The sequence below is a fragment of the Haemaphysalis longicornis genome, unplaced genomic scaffold (genome assembly GCF_048455015.1).
Source record: "Haemaphysalis longicornis isolate Haplotype H1 unplaced genomic scaffold, Haemaphysalis longicornis Haplotype H1 scaffold_2, whole genome shotgun sequence".
In the NCBI taxonomy this organism is placed as follows: Eukaryota; Metazoa; Arthropoda; class Arachnida; order Ixodida; family Ixodidae; genus Haemaphysalis; species Haemaphysalis longicornis.
This window is the reverse complement of record NW_027526295.1, coordinates 269,883,626-269,899,982: the sequence shown is the minus strand read 5'-3', so window position 1 is coordinate 269,899,982 and position 16,357 is coordinate 269,883,626. Positions and strand designations below refer to the sequence as shown.

The 16,357-nt window shown below is 47.5% G+C and overlaps 1 protein-coding gene across 1 annotated transcript in view; it reads right to left on the bottom strand.

Annotated features, from left to right (window-relative positions):
• The window catches only part of Dnt (tyrosine-protein kinase Dnt), an 81,536-nt gene extending 65,179 nt beyond the window's left edge, over positions 1–16,357 (bottom strand). The window contains exon 1 of the mRNA XM_077700643.1: positions 16,232–16,357. Coding sequence (XP_077556769.1) covers positions 16,232–16,343 — 112 coding nt within the window. The 5' untranslated portion in view covers positions 16,344–16,357. The remainder of the gene's footprint in view (positions 1–16,231) is intronic.

Below are 16,357 nucleotides of genomic sequence, written 5' to 3'. Positions count from 1 at the left end.
GAATGTAAAAAAAATGGTTTCTGGCTATTAGAATAAATATACGATTAGGAGGTCACAACGAAAAAGAATACGTTAATCGACCAGGTTTAGGGGCACTCCCTAAGGTGGAGTACGTTCCTGCGAAGGAACTTTTCACATCCACCTTAATGCAGCCGTGCGGCTACAAATGAAAGCTGTACAGCTTCCTCAGTAACTTCGAAGTTGAAGAAAAATTCGTCCTGGACCAGGATTCGAACCTCGGATCACCGCCTATGTAAGGCAGTCGCTCTACCAACTGAGCTAACCAGAAAGAAGTTTCTGAGCAACTTTTCTGAGGATGCTGTACAGCTTTCCTTTGTAGCCGTAAGGCTGCATTGAGGTGGATGTCAGACGTTCCTTCGCAAAAAGAATATGTTTAACAATAAAAACTATGAGAAAATCCGGTACCCGCGGATACGTTGGAGTAAGTCAGAAAGTCCGCTCTCAGATAGGTATACAAGAGCGCTTCCGGCGTGAGGCAGAACATGAAATAAACCTGGTGATTTACCTAACTGGTCTAAAAGATACCAAAGCACTGCTGTTTACGAAAACAATGTGCACAATTGATCCAGGGAATTTTTTTTCCAAAAAACAACACTGCACTTGGCAAAACCCAGTCGAAAAAGACAAGAAAATTTTCTGTAGTTTGTCGTATTTTCGCATGTCGTGCTGTCGTCTTGTCGTATTCTTGTCGTGTCATGATACTGGTGTTCTGTCGCGTGTCGTATTGTTGTCCTGATTTTGATGTTCAGTCGTGTCCAATTCCTGTCTTGTCGTGATCCTGATGTTCCATAAGTAGTTGCACATATTTTTAATGTTATTGCCCATTGTGAAGAGTAGCGTAAATGGCAGTTCTGCTGCAACTACAGCAATATTTGTCGTTGAGAAAATTGACTTTGTCGTTACGACAGAAATGTTTGTCGTAACAACAGATGGCTTTGTCGTAACAGCTGGACTTCTGTTGTCACAACAAAGTTTTCTGTCGTGCGACAGGAATTCTTGTTAGGTTTTTGCGGTATTCCTATTGTGATTTTAGACTGGGAAAAATAAAATAACTGGTCAATTTCTAGGTCTCGAACCCTGGCCGTTATCGTCACAAACCGTGACTGTACACTTCGACCATGGAAGCCGAACAATGTGTTGGGACTGCATTTATTAGTTGCTGAAGAATAGCATCACGGCACAACACCTCGGCGGAGTGCCGCCAAACCCCCTAAAATAGAGCTGTAATAAATGTTTTTCCAGTCAAGCCCAAAATAGCGAGAGTTCTTAAGGTGTTCTAGTGAGTGGCACTTGATGTATACAGAGAATGTAGGCCTTATACAGGAAGGAAGGAGTAGGCAGGAAGTACCAAAGGCCAACGTTGTGAATAAAGACGCTGCTGCGCACACCTGCTCCGCAAGCTCTACGAACTTCGAAGATGCGGGCCGTACTTCACAGGGAGCATTGAATGGCCCATTGCGCGGGAAAGCCGGAGTTGACAGTGTCTGTAGCAGCCACGAAACGGCTCCTAACCCCACGTACGCTTCACTTCATAGCGCGTGTTTTTGCATTAATAAAACTAACACAAAGGACCGCGCTACTGGGCAACACCTCACGTGGAAAGCGGCGAGTGCGATGGGGGTTGAAGAAGCGAGGCGCCACTAAGGCAGCGTCGCGTGGGCCTTCTAACAGCTTTGGATTGGCGTAAAAATGTCAAATAAACTTCTTTAACAACAACCCCCACGACGCAGCAGTCGTGAGCGAGCAAGGCCGCTCCGCGTCATATCGCGCTAATGATTTCGGTTTGCAACCAATATGCTAACAAACGATCTATAAAAAATAACCGGTACTAATTCCATGGCAAAACTCAGTGTACAGTCACGCATATGAGGGAAACAAAAGCCACGCCGTTACAAAAAAAAATATAAAGAAATGGCGCGAGGAAGAAATTTCATGGCGTCGATTTTTGAACATGCAGGTGATGTTGATATGTTGTCTTCTCTCAGTAATCCTGCTTGAAAGAAATAAAAACAACCGCCACGCTGTCAAACATCAGCTTCACGTGTATACCAACAAACGGCGTTAGAGTCTAGAACGGGAGGGCAGTCTGCTCCATGACGCTTGCATGCGGGGCATAGCGCAATCAATCGAGACGCGTCGAGTCCACCTACAGTGAAGGAGTATGAACAGGGCTTATCCCGCATCCCCAAGTTTGATCTCTCCGTGCAGCGTCAGGCAAGAAATGCGGCGATCTAATGGAAAAGGGTTTAACGGTGCCGTACCCGAATGTAGCGCTAAATCCCCTAACCCCCGCACAAGCAGCCGACAACTCGTCAAGTTTGCGAAGCCGGTGTGATTAGTGCCGGAGCTCCGAGGTCGCTGTGGCGTGCCGCCTGGTCACGATCAATAGACGCCGAGCTTCAAACGCGTGTGCGACAAAAACAACACCAAAAATAAAATAAATAAATGAAGGGCAAAAAAGCGAAAAATCTTCCCCTTCTGAGTAGCTGTCCTATTGGTCTAAACCGCTTGCATGGGGAGGTCACTTTTCCTCCGACCTCTTGCGCGTGACTGGCACGGCAGCATGACAATTCAAGCTCTATTCGAACAGCGTGTCTCTGCGCGCGTTTTCAGTGCCCAACGCTCTGAATAGTCGATATTTTTATGCGAATGTTCCGACGCCCTTCACGCGGTTTTCTAAATAAGTTCCTTAGCAATCGTGGTGACTCACAACTGCTCTCTTGAATATTCCTCTTTGTTCACGGCGTTGAGCTGCGCTAAGACGCTAACAATGTGCACAGCGCCAATCTTTCGTCTTCCCCGAGCTGTATTGAGGCTATTCTCTCTGTTTTTGTAAACTGATGGCGCGTACCATCAATGACACTTACCGTTTCCGTATAACTCCCGAAACACAAAAATAAAATGGCGGACTTGTATCGAAACTTCTCTCTCTCTCTCTCTCTCTCTCTCTCTCTCTCTCTCTCTCTCTCTCTCTCTCTCTCTCTCTCTCTCTCTACGTGTGTGTACGTGTATAGACGAATAATGCCGCAACTTTTTTTTTTTTTGTAAAAGCGGAATATTCGTTAAATCGAAACATCGCGAGAACGGTTACCGAAAATGTCAAATTTACTTTGTGGTGAAAATTTCCGTCTTCCTGCCTTGTGTGCGAGGTTGATAAACGGAGCCTTTGCGCACTTCTGCACTTATCGTAGCTTGCCATTGCAACAGCATCCTCCAACTCCTTGTTATGCACCACCCGTTCTTGCCCCACGCGGCTACAGCGAGACCAAAGTCAGTCCTTTTATACAATCGTAACCTGTTAGTGCGCTTCATTTGCCCATTCTCTGTCTCGGTTACAGAAAACGTTGCCGCGGAACGGGTAGTCTTCCTAATTTCTCCCAGGACGTCAGAGTTCGATTCGGGATGCCGGTCAACTTTGGATGTCGATTACAGGCCCATATTGTGTGTAATCTGTTTGGGTAACCTCCGAGGTGTTCAGTGGCTAATGTGTTAGTCTGTATCTGTCAGAGGAGGACGGACTGCCGCCTTGTCACTGTACGATGGGGGGAGGAATGTACCTTGTGCTGTGCGCGAAAAGACTCGAGGTATTCGCGCGGGCTGAAAGACGGCTGTGCATCGCATAAGGTTTACGAGAGCTGGTCAGGTGCCCGGTAAATAGTAGCTCGGGCGAGCGTATGTGCCCGCTCATTTCCCGCCAAACTCTCGTGCCCACGAGTCCAAATAATGTGGAACGTGTATGTGCGCCCTGGACTAAGGGTGCTTAGGAAAAGAATGTTCGCTTCCTTCCTTCCTTCCCAATTTCTGCCTGTACTCCTTGAAAAAGCTTCGTAAAATCGGGTTGGACGGTCCGTGTATGAAACATTCCTCGGGGCACTTAAGTCTGCTAGCGTATTTTGAAGGCGATAGCGTTATAGCTTTCCCTGGTGATGCTTATCAGATTTCTCATAGAGCTACATCATGTTTGCAGCTCGTCATATGCTTTCGTCTCTTCGTCTCTTGGCGCCAGCTACTTCGGCAGCCAGACTAGCAACACAACTAGCGGCAGAGCTAGCAGACTAGCGACAGTTTCCCCATAACCACAGTTCTCCGTGGCTGGCGTAAACGCGTTCTGTTCACGCGCCGTCACGTTAAGGCATTCTGCGACAGGACATCAGCGCGGCACGCGCTGGGGTTACTCCTCCTGCACCGATGGCAACGTGTTGATGTTGCGTGGTGCTAACACTCGTTCTTTGTAGACCCGGGCTCGAATCCCATAAACTTTCATGTGTCGATTTTTTTAACCTAATTGATTTCTAAATTGACCTACATGCGAACTTTTGGCGCAAATTCTGACATTTTTGTGAGTGTTTTTTTTTCCTCATTACAGCTGAGGTCATTTTCTGCGCCTTAAAACACCGCTTTTTCTCATAATAGGGCACTTAAGGCTTTGGCCTTAAAACGTGTACGTACACTAACATCGACCGCAGCTCGTGTCACTTCCAAAACGATTTGAGGTAAAATTGAATAGCATTTCAAATGGGATAGCATTCGTAGTTACGGAGGAACACTCGCAGCTGTAAATCAAATGGCGAAGAGAGGGAAGGGAAGAGCTAACAGTGAGAAGGGAAAAGCAGTAAATATGTATTAGTTCATTCCGTCTGTTTCATCTTACGTTCATTCTGCGTAGCTAGGAATTTATTTATTTATTTATTTATTTATTTATTTATTTATTTATTTATTTATTTATTTATTTATTTATTTATTTATTTATTTATTTATTTATTTATTTATTTATTTATTTATTTATTTATTTATTTATTTTTAAATACCGTGCAGGCCCCTATTGCAGGACATTGTGTAAGGGGGGTAACATGAAGTGTCGCGACAGAATTGTAAGATAACATCAAATTTCGAATGAACAGAAAACGCAACAACAAATAACGCGTTATATGTCAGTAAAGCGAAAAAGAAGATAACGTACAAAGAAAAAGATCATTTAAAATTGCACATGGCAGACTGAAGGCAGATGAGCACGTCCTAGAAATATCGTCACAGTAAAAAAAAAAGAAGGAAAACTGTGGTTGATTCCTCTGTCATAGGATCTGTAAAACACGAAAGTGAAATGTGCAGTGAAATCTGCAGCTGAGAATGATTTGCGGGATGGCAGCTGCCTTGTGGGTGTGCTTGGCGAGCGACGTCCTTCTGGCGGGTCACTTCGGCAAAGGTGTACTGGCGTCATTTCCGTGACGGATATGACGTCAGTGAAATCCTGGTGTATCCCGGCATAACACACTTTCGCGTTAAAATATAAAACCCGAAAACGAACAACCCTAAGTATAACTTACTCTTTAGTACTAAAGGTTACTTTCCTGCAAGAAGACCATGTGTGCAGGGGTGCACCCTTTACAGGCTGCTTGCTTCGTTGTACTGGCGTCACTTCCGTGACGGATATGACGTATGCGAAATCTTCGTGTAGCCGGGAATAAAGCACTTTCGTGTTAAAAAAACACTGACGAATCCTCTACACAACTTTAGTAACACTGAAAAACGGGCGTTGGTAAAGGTTTATCTTGTATTTCTTTTTCCCTTTGTCCCGTCCGTTTTAAGCTTCGAAGGTGAACCCCAACACAACGCGTGAGGGGAATACAGCAAAATCTGTGCATACCGTCTGAGCGTAGAAGACAGCGGCAGTTATGACAGTTTGCGGTTAGCTCCTTGTCCAAACTCCTGCGTCGACGAAGACGATCACAATGTTGCTATGACGCGTCTTTGTATTTAGCATAGTGCATAATTTTAGCGTATAATGTGTGTGGGGGGAAGGGGGAGAGGGAGGGCCCTTTCAAAGAGCGAGATTCTTTATTGGTATGATCGGCAAGGAAGCGTGAAATGTAGCACTATTCCAAATTCCAGTTTGTGCTTAGAGCGTCGAAGCAGCGCCTGAAACGCGCTGTAGCGGAGAACTACGGATGCTGCGTCATCGTCGTACCGATGAACATTTTCGTATTCAGTATCCACCATAAGTGCGGCCTGCTCGGGTGGTAACCGAACATCTTGCTGCTAACAGCACAACGGCTTGTAGACGCCACAGCGGCGAGTGTGGCGCTATTTCAAAGATGACACGAGTGGACGGGCGCCATGCGCCATGACAGCACATTTCAGTTGCGCGTAGTGGGGGAGAACGTTGGGTCCTTGTGCAGGGCCGAGGAGGAGTGGGAGCGGAGGCAGAGACGCGTGCGCCGGCCATGCTGCGCCCCCTCTCCCTTCGCATGGCAGACGCTAATCCGGAGATAATGAGCGGATCCGACGGCCCGCTCTAATTTACCTGCTGTCCTTGCCTTTGCTGGTAAGTTAATATATGTACATATACATACACCCAAAGGCGGCTTCGGCTGAGGGAAGCGATTTCCCCCGAGAGGAGTGGAGAAGGCAAGCACTTCGCAATTGATCGCAGAACCTTCCGTTGCCATGCCCACATTGACGCTTCACGTAGTCAGATGGCTTTATTTCTTTTTTCTGCGTTTCGAAGTTATTTTCGAAGTGTTTTTGTTTCTTATTGCGCTTTAGTGGCACCACTTAAATTTTATTTTTGCGTGTAAATTTGGGTATGATGAATTAACAATAGTAATCTTCGTTTCATGCATGTATCCCCCTGCCCTTTCCTTTTTCCCATTCCGGAGTGTTTCGTATTTACTCCCAAAAATTACCACTGCAAAAAAAAAACGTACGTTTCTAAGCGTGAATTTTCTTAGTGGGCAATTAGTTAATGCAATATCTCCAGACGTATTAGTGAGTAATAAATCAGCCCAGGAAATGATAGATATTCAAAGGCGAACAACAAGGAAAATAAAGGTTGTTAGTCACATTTGTGGGCGCGAAATATATGTACCGGTGGTCCATCATCCATTTTTACATCAACTTCAGCTCTTCCGCCATCTTACTTTTTGATTGAGTGAAAATAGTAAGAATTATGCATCGGTAATCAGCTAATATGTGACGTGCCATGGGCGTTGTGGGGCGTGTTCACTCCCTTCATTTCGACATGTCGTAATCTCACGATGGGCTGCTTTTGACGTAGCGCTAATGAAGAATTGAAGCGGACCGGCTGGGCGCATTAAAGCACTTCGTCTAAAATGAAATTTCGCTTTTTTTTACTGTGAGTTTATTCGCGGTACCACCAACGAAATACAGCATTTCGCGAGGGCACTACACCCAATTCGGCAGTTGGCATCGCCTTGAAAGCTTGCTTCCCCGCATAATTACAATTATGGCGGTGAAGACAGCTTCACGAAGGGAAGAGTAAAAGATAGGGCGCAGAAAGATCTGGGGAGGATTATGGTTTGCTACGGAGGGGAAAAGGATATACGTTGAGAACTGAGAGCCTGACTGTCATCTCTAAATCTTTCTGACTTGTTCGTCAGTTGCTGGCAGCAAAAAGGGGACGAGAATAAATGGATCGCTTACTCTTTTTTTTTTTCGCGGCAGGACTCAATTTGGTTTCAAGATACATTCGTGAGCGGCTGTGGGTTTGGTGCAGAATATTATAAGAATCAAAGTTTGTGCCGAATGAATATTAGGAATACATTTTGGTATACCGCAGCAACTTGACACCAAACTGTGGCTCTTCGCGGCAAACTACGGCGTGGCTTGACGTCACGCTTTGAGGTCTGACTACGTCAACTGGTAGCCGCACCTTAATGTACAATGGGTACAATGAGCACTATTTTCAGTGGTACCGGTTGACGACGTTAGATTTGAAAGCTTGATGTCAAGCCTAACGTCCTATATTTAGGATTAACATTTCGTAACCTTCAAGTTGAGCCTTAGGATGTGCCGAGCAGCGTCCTACTCATTGTGCGTGGAGCTCCTTCGGGTACCATTACCATTGGTACCATTGTGGGTGCCATTGTGGTAATAGTCAATGTGTGTACCATTGACTATTACAGTCTTCAAAGCGTGACGCTTGACGCCGGCCTGACGCCGGGTCGTCGAATATCCGCGTCACCGCCTCCCTTTGCTGCCCATCAGATCTTTGTGCAAACGAGTTACAAACTGTAAAATAAGGAAGACTTCACGAAAGAGGCTTGAAGAATTTGCCACAGAGGTACGTTAACACTGCTTCCGCAAAAACAAAAATACGATGCCTCCCTTGGTTGCATATTTACCACAGCAATCTGGACCTAAAAATGTTAAAACAAGTTATCCCTTCGTCTGAAAAAGAAAAAAAATGATGTTTTAGAGTGATTACGAGTTCTAGCATCACTTTTGCTCATGTGTTCAGTGCCATAAAATAAATGCACCTTACTGCAGAGTCATTCCGTTGCACAAGCCTTAGGAACGACGAGTATATGTACAGCCGGCGACAAAATTTTATGGTCCACATTGGGAGGTATTCGACGAGTTTTCTTTTTCCGTGGCAGCTTTCCAGCTGTTTGTTGTTCAAGTGTAGGTGATTTTTCTCTTGAAGAAGCAGTTCTAAACACACGCACAGACAATTCTCGAATGCAATAGAACGGTCGAATCAGCTTGGACCGTCGTTCTCATGACTGGTGTCGGTGGTTGGCTGCTGCTGGCTTTACACTATTATTCCCTCGGGTTGTGTAATAAAAACCGGTGTAAGCGGATAAATTCGGAGGGCTGACAAGAAATAAAGTGTGAGAGTCCTTCACGTCATTCCGTGCAATTTGGCCGCGCGATGCTGGCAGCATCATGACCATACATTACCGGGTGACTCCTTCCTTGGCGTTTTTCCCTCCTCTCGCTCCACGCGAACGTGGCTATGCTTCGCATGAGCGCGCTCAGAATCTTAATTGCATTTTTTCCTTCCCCCGCATTTTCGGGACTGCCTCTCGTGTTCGGCGACTCAAGGCTGTTTACAAGCTTGCTGTCCAAACCCTCCAGGGGTTGCAAGGAGGAAGACGTAAGAAAGGAGGAGGAGGCCCCTCCTCATCACTCCTGTGCCTCCCCTCAGCCCTTGGGCTCTTAATGATGGACAGACGAACCTATATTTAAGAAGAAAAAAATGAAGAACCATACCCCTCCGTGAAAGTGGAAGGTGGCCAGTGTTGGTAATCAGCCATCCCGACGCTGTCACCACTGTTGGGACTGGGCCCTCTCTCGGAGCCACCGGTGTAGCGACGTTGCCTTGCTTAGTCCGATATCGACGCGGCGCAGTGCAGAGTGATGAAGTTCTCGAGCCGACGAAAAGTTGAAGCAACATTTATATAGAGTATGTACACGGGTAACAAAGACGTTACATGGCTCGCACAAAGGCGACAGCACCTCTCCACTCGGTGCCTCCGAAAAGTGCCGCGCTATAGCTGTATTTCTGTGCGGGTTTTATACCCCCGGGAGTCCGTTGCAGCCGCGAGCGGTTTGAATCTCTCCAATCAGGACTCTCGCTGGCCGAAGTTTGAATCCGACGAATGGAGGCGAAGCGATTGCGTCAGCCAAAGCCGCCGCCCCAGGCATGTAGCGGCGTGTCTGCAGCGGGCCGGTCGTCCGAGGCGTGATTGGGCCCAGCCGTTGAGAAGGGAAAAGGAGAGGCGACTCTGCGGCGCCTGCACGTTCGGGCACGTCTACCGCGGGCGGTTTGGCGGAGGCGCGAATCGGCCCCGCTGCCGGCGCGTCGCCCGGTGTACCGAATTTGGGCTGGGCTAGAGAAACCCCACAAACCCTAGGGAGCAATGCCACCAACTGTAGGCATGTGTGCTGTGTGCAGACAAAAGACAGAATATTGGTCTTTACCGCTCGCGTATCCACAAACGCAACCAAAGATGACATCGTGAGCTTAGTGGGCATGCACATTTCCCGGGTTAAATGAGGTCAACACAATCCGGTGATATGTTGTCAGTGACGTCAGTGTGGATGTCGCGGAACCTGACAAAAAGCTGTCCATTCAGGTCGTGTTGGAAGAGTTGGCATTCCCAGCACGGGGCGTGGAACCATTATCAATTTTTTACCAATCACGTGCACAATTGCATGAATAAGGGGGTAGATTCCACAGTATGTTTTTGTTGATAGACGGATACAAAGAATACTGCCATCCTCGCCGTATGCAGCTCCGCTGTAGCGTACAGTAGGGAGCGTACATGTAAAAGGCACAGCAGGTTACACAGGGTTTCTTCTCATCAATAAAGGCGCTGAGCGATAACACCGATAACAAAAAAAAAATAGAGGGCGGACCCATGCGGCCTTGCTAAGCGTAACCCGAGTACCCTCCCTTCTAAAACAGCAGCGGCGTCCAAACTATCCGCACCTACCCGCACCTTGAAGTGCGGGGAGTAAGCTAGCCTCTCTTTCACAGGAAAGCGAGGAGGAATAAAAATGATTAAAGACTACCCTAACGATACCTCCAGCACTAAAGAAACGATAACGTGAGTGCTTTCCTGTGACAAGCGTATGAGCGACAGTTAAAGGTGCGCAAATATTCAAAACTTAGAATACATCGCGAATTTCGTTCGCTATTCCAAGTGAAATCACAGTGCTATATTACCGTTCGAAGTATTCGCAGTCTTAGAATAGTGAAAGTTACGAATAGAGCAATACAAATTAGCTTTTCCGCACGACATGAGAACATTAGTGCTTCACCGCAAGGCGGCTATTTCAGGTTGGCTTTTTTGCACAATGCTGAAGTTGTGCAGAAAAGCTTAACACGTGTAAGTCTTTCGCAAAACAAGTGTATGGTAACTCTTGTGTGGTTTAGTTGAAGTGGAACACTGCCTGTGTCAAATTTATGAGCCCAAAAGAAGTTTTCTGTCAAAATAGTGGCATGAGTAAGATACCAATAGCTATGACTTTTCGGCTTTTAGTAAAATACATACCAGCCACTGACATATGACTGGTTTGTCTTCAATGACTGGAGGGGTCAGTCAAATATACTTACTCTATTCTCACAGCATCTTGAGGAACCCGCATATTTTCGTGGCATTGTAGCAGAAGTTTTGTTGCACTGTTTTGCCATCGCCTTCTAATCTTTTGTTTTAATTTTTTTTGTATCTGTTTCTTAACGACCACCTGTACATGCACACTCAAATATATTAAGTCTTGGCCACCTACGTTTGTGTGTGTGTGTGTGGTTGTTGCTGCTACTGCTATGCTTCAGAAGCGCTGCAAACGTTTGTCACTGCTGTCCTTTAATGCACGCCAGGGACGTACCCAGAGGGGGGGCCCGGGGGGCCCGGGCCCCTCCCGAAATTTTTTGGGCCGTACCCCCCTTTCCCGCGCCACCGCTCTTCTTCCCTCGCATACATTCTAAAGCGCCGCCATATAAATCCTATGGTGATAGCTATTTCAGGCGTTTTTTTTTTTTTTCGAAATGAGCCAAATCCACCTAAGAAGATATTGAGGGGAAAAAACAAAAGTTTGGAACCAGACCTAAATGCAATGCTGTCAAAACTATTAAATGATATGTTTTACATGTCAGCTAGGGCAAATCTATAGCGACAAGTAACTAAAAATTATGCGGAGAATTTGAGCAATATTAGGATAAGTTCGGATTTGGCTCGAACTCAGTTGAAACAGACAAGTTGGTGCGGTATTCTCATGAAAACTTTATTGCAATTGACTTTCAAAAATGGTACGATAGAGTTTTAAATTAAGCACAAAAGGGCAATAAACATGCAACAGAGCTTCAAGAACAGTAAAACTATACGTGAAGAGCCGGTGAGTCCTCTTAGTCCTCTTAGCAGCATTATAGCAGCTCTTTTCGAATGGTTCCGTAGGGTACTTTTTTGGGAACGCCTGAAGACACTCGTGAAGCTCTTCACTGCCCTGCCATAAATTTCCAAAACTCTTCACAAGAAGCCTGCTCACATCATCGTCTTCACCTTAATGAAGTGGCTCGTACCCACAGAGAGGAAGGATTTGCCATGGCAGCTAATTTGTTAGCGGCAGCTAATTTTTTAGGTACGTAAATGGGAAATATGGGAGTAATAACAATAATAATAACCAGATTTACTCCGTAAGGACGAGGGAGATGAGATAAAATGATAGTATCACATCTCTGTTGTGTTTAGTTCACTTCAGTTCACGTAATCGTAGACGTGTGGCGGCAGATCATTCGTCGATCTCCTCATTGCTCTCTGAACTCATGATAAGCCAGCTCTCAAAAGCAAAAAAAAAAAAAAAGAAATTGAAAACACTTACAAAACAGTCCGAACAGTCACACCAAAAGCGAAATTCCATTGGCTCATTTTGATCCGTGCCACAGTAGGGTCTGGCTCATTTTCCATACGAAGTAAGATCTGCGTACACGTTTGCAGGGCATTGTCTCAACTATTTTCTTGCCACATTGTTTCTAGGGGAAAGTTGCCGGGATTTTCTTAACGGTGCAGTTTTATCTGACTTAGTTTTGGTTGGTGGATTACGTTCATTACGAAAAAAAAAGACGCCTCATTTGGTGGTCAAGGTGGGATTTAAAAAAACACAGGCGAGGTTTGTTTGCTCCGTTTACACAGAAACCAGAACCGCTGTACACTGGCTTCGTGCTCTGCTGCCGGCTTTGCTTTGCTTTGAGGTTTTTGGGACGGGGAGGGGGGGGGGGGGGTCTGAAAAGGGGGGATAGCAGGAAGGGTGCAAAGTGAATGTGGCCAGGAATTTGGTTAGTTTAGAGGAGAGAAGTGCAGCGGCGCTACGTGCGCGCGCAAGGAGAGCGCCATGTGATTTAGCGGGAGGGGGGCCGGCGGCGGCTGTGGCTAAGGGCGGTAGGGGGGGAACGCGGCGGGGCTGGTCGCGAGGGTGCCTTGCTTCTGCCCAGCGGAGTGCGGGCAGTTCGCTGCACCCCCTGCTTGGCTCTTCTTGGATAGCCGCAACGTATCGCTTGTTTCGCCAGGATGGCGGTTTCAGCGGCTCTGGTCGCATATGCTTTGGTGGGGAAGAAAATTTTTGTCTTTAAACATCCAGCAAATCCCTCCGTCCTAGCGCGTCGTGGTGTCACGGATACTGTCGCCCATGCCTGGTGTTTGTGGCTCAACCGTTTCCTTCCTTGAGCCGTACAGCGTGTTTTTCACTAGTTTTCGTGGAAATACTGCTTTTGCGTTTGTCAGTAAGAAGTCTACTTGCCGCAGAGAAACCCGCTGTAGGGTTTTTCTACGGAATGCCTTCCAACGTCCGGCTCGCGCACGTGTGCAGCGTCCGCCGAACAAGCCAAGGCGACACAAGGGCTTGGAGCAGGATGGCGACGAGCGGAGTGGCGCGAGGGCATGCTTGACCCCATCGTCCGGCGCCTGTAACAACTGTTACGCCCGCTTAGGGAAAGTTACCGTGGGAGTACAAAAGCCCTGTTCCACAATCGGCGCGTCCAACTGGACAAGAAGGGTCGCTCACAAAGGAAGCGCAAGAACGTTGTTACCAAGACCGACGACGGCAGGGTGACAAAGTGAAGGCACGCATCGCAGTTGTATGGCTGCAAGAGACACCGGCGGCATTCCTTCGGACAACTAAAGCCAGTGACAGTGGCACTGCTGATTGGCAGCCATTGTGGTTAAGGGCTGCTATGCACAACGGCGGGTTTACGGACCCCGATCTGCATTCCTGTAAACAGACCTCGAAAACACCGAGCTTGAGCGGGGAAGGGCGCGGAGTCAAGGTGGTAAATGATCAACATGAGAGAAACAGGTGTGCAGCGGGTGATTGGTGAAAATGAACCCGGACCGGACATCTCGACGGACACCAACCAGACTTTTGGCCGAAAGAAATTTAGGCTTCAGCATTGGACTGTGAACTGTTTCTTTCTACTAGAGAGGTTATAAAACCCCCGAGTACATAGGATGAAACTACGAGGCGCATTAAACATAGCGTAGTCACGCGATGTCGGAGTATCGTCAAGGTGTCGGCAGATAGCAACGAGATTACTTCACCAACGGGCCGAACGAGAGGACGGAGGAGAAACTCATTCCCGCCTTGCATCCTGAGCCGTTGCTATGGGCAAAGACAGCAGGACAAGCCGCGCTGCGACGCCGCATGCGACGCTGCGAAGCGACAAGGCGCATCCCTGGAAATAACAAGCTCCTTTACAAAACTTCCATAGGTAAGCGCTGACACGCTGACGCTTGCCACCGTTTTTTTTATCTACATATACTGCAGTCCAGTGCGTCTCGATACTGCAATTTCTGAGGCCTGAATCGTTGGCGCTTAGAATGGCAGACCGTTAAACATTGAACTCTGAGGGTGTTTTAGGGTAATAACACACCGAATCAGGCGTATGACATCTCCGATTTACCTAGCATTTTGTTTCCTTCCTTCATAACTAGTAGCCACAGGTTTTGTTTGGAGAAAAATATGGAAGCGCAAGACGTTTGCCACGGAGACCTGAACTCTCGAGTGCCTACATGCACGTCTGTTGCTGCCGACTTTGATTGCGTATAACATGTGGCATGCTCCGGAAATATGCCTTCACATTAGCAGAGGGAATATATACTTACTGTGCAGTATACGCGTATTTATTCCTGTAAATATTTCAATTACTGTTCTAATTTTAATCTTGCAAACTTCGCGTAGGGATCTCTAACGTGTGCAGAAATCTTGATCTGATCTGATTGTAGGGTTTAACGCGCCGACGCAACGCAGGCGATGAGGCGCGCCGTAGTGGAGGGCTCCGGATTAATTTTGACCACCTGGGGATCTTTAACGTGCGCCGAAATCTCGTACACACGGGCGTTTTTGCTTTTCGCCTCCATCAGAAAAGCGGCCGCCGCGGCCGGGAATCGAACCCGCGACCTCGTGCTCAGCAGCGCAACGCCTTAGCCACTGAGCCACCGCGGCGGGTCCGAAATCTTGAACACACGAGGGTTTTCGCTTTTCATCTTCATCACAAAAGCGGATACACTTAATTTCATGTCTCTGTGCTGGTTTATGCGCCTTCATGGTAAGCGCTGGGTGTTCATCGCGTTTGTACTAGTAACATCCGGTACCCTCGCCTTCTCCCCTAATTAGCATAGAAAAGTTACCTAGAGTTGCTCCCCCCCCCCCCCCCCCCAAAAAAAAAAAATCCTGGGTACGTGCCTGATGCACGCTGAAGAAAAGATATTTGTACGCAAAAATTCTCAGTCAGGTTTTACTATTCGTGCTCGGAAATACTCGATTAGATTCAGAGTCAGTTTTTACAATTCGTATTCAGTTCGCATTTACAAGTTTGATAAGGCATACGCCACAGGAAAGGAGAGAAGCGCTGTGAGCCAACTTGCAAAATGAAAGTGTTACGCTCGAAATTTATTTTTGTACTTCAGCTGCGTTAGAAAAGAAAAACGCTTTGAGTGACGACCGCACGGAGGTGCTGAGAATTCTAGCATTTTCTGAAGCCATCATTTACTTCCTGAAATTATTCGTTTGGTTAGATGTTTTATCAAGCTATGGCGAATCCCCCCCCCTCCCCCACCACGTGGGCCTGTGATCTCTGTGGATGGGTTTTCCCCCACAACATCAATTAATTTTATACCGTAAGGCAATTTCTCGCAAAAAAAAAACTACACCACACATAACGAACGCGGCAATACTGCCGCTGATTTTTGACCAATCCCCCCACGTGAGTATGTTACCGAAAACAACAACGACAGCTAACGCCGTGAGAAAGACGCTTTTCTGTGGAAAGTGTGCTCCGTTAATAGCAGGGACCCAGCGAGTGGTGCGTTTGTACAGCGCTCACATCGCAACCGCCAACGCAAGCACATCGTCGCCGCCTCATTTTGTAATTAGAGGAAACAGCGGTGGCGCAAACACGCGGCGCAGGGGGAGAACAAAAAAAAAAGGAAGACGAAAAATAGCCTCATTTCGGGAGTGCTCCCTCGGCTCAGTCGCACGTGCAAGGATACTCAAAAGGCCGAATTAGCTGGCTTATCAGGCGTGTCAGAGGAGGGACTCGAGAACGCGCATGCCGGTGCGCTGACGCCAACACGCACCCGTACAGAAAAGCGACAGCAAGTGCTTAGCGGGCTTTTAGCGGCTCGCGCGGCCCCGTCCGAAAGAGCGAGTACGTTACGCGCGTTCCCGCGCCGCTCTTCGCTCGGCGAACAAGCTGATATAATACCAAACCCAGCACAGCTACACATTATTGGTGCTATTTCGCGGCTCGTAACTACAGGAAGCTATAAAAACTGTAAGAAACGAGCACCGGAGACACGCGGAGGGCACAGTTGTATGAGCGCTGTCGTGTGACGTCCCCTTTCGTTTCTTCCTCGCCGTCTCGTTCAGCGTCCGCAATCGAGAAAAAAGGGTTATCCAGGAGGGGGGCACTCACCGAATAACCTCCGGGATTCGTGTTGCTTGAGGTAGAGGTTGAAGGCGGCCTTGGAGGATGCGGCGGAGCTGAGCAGCGACAGAGCGGCGGCCGCCACGGCCAACGCCGCCATGCCTTTCCCCAGCC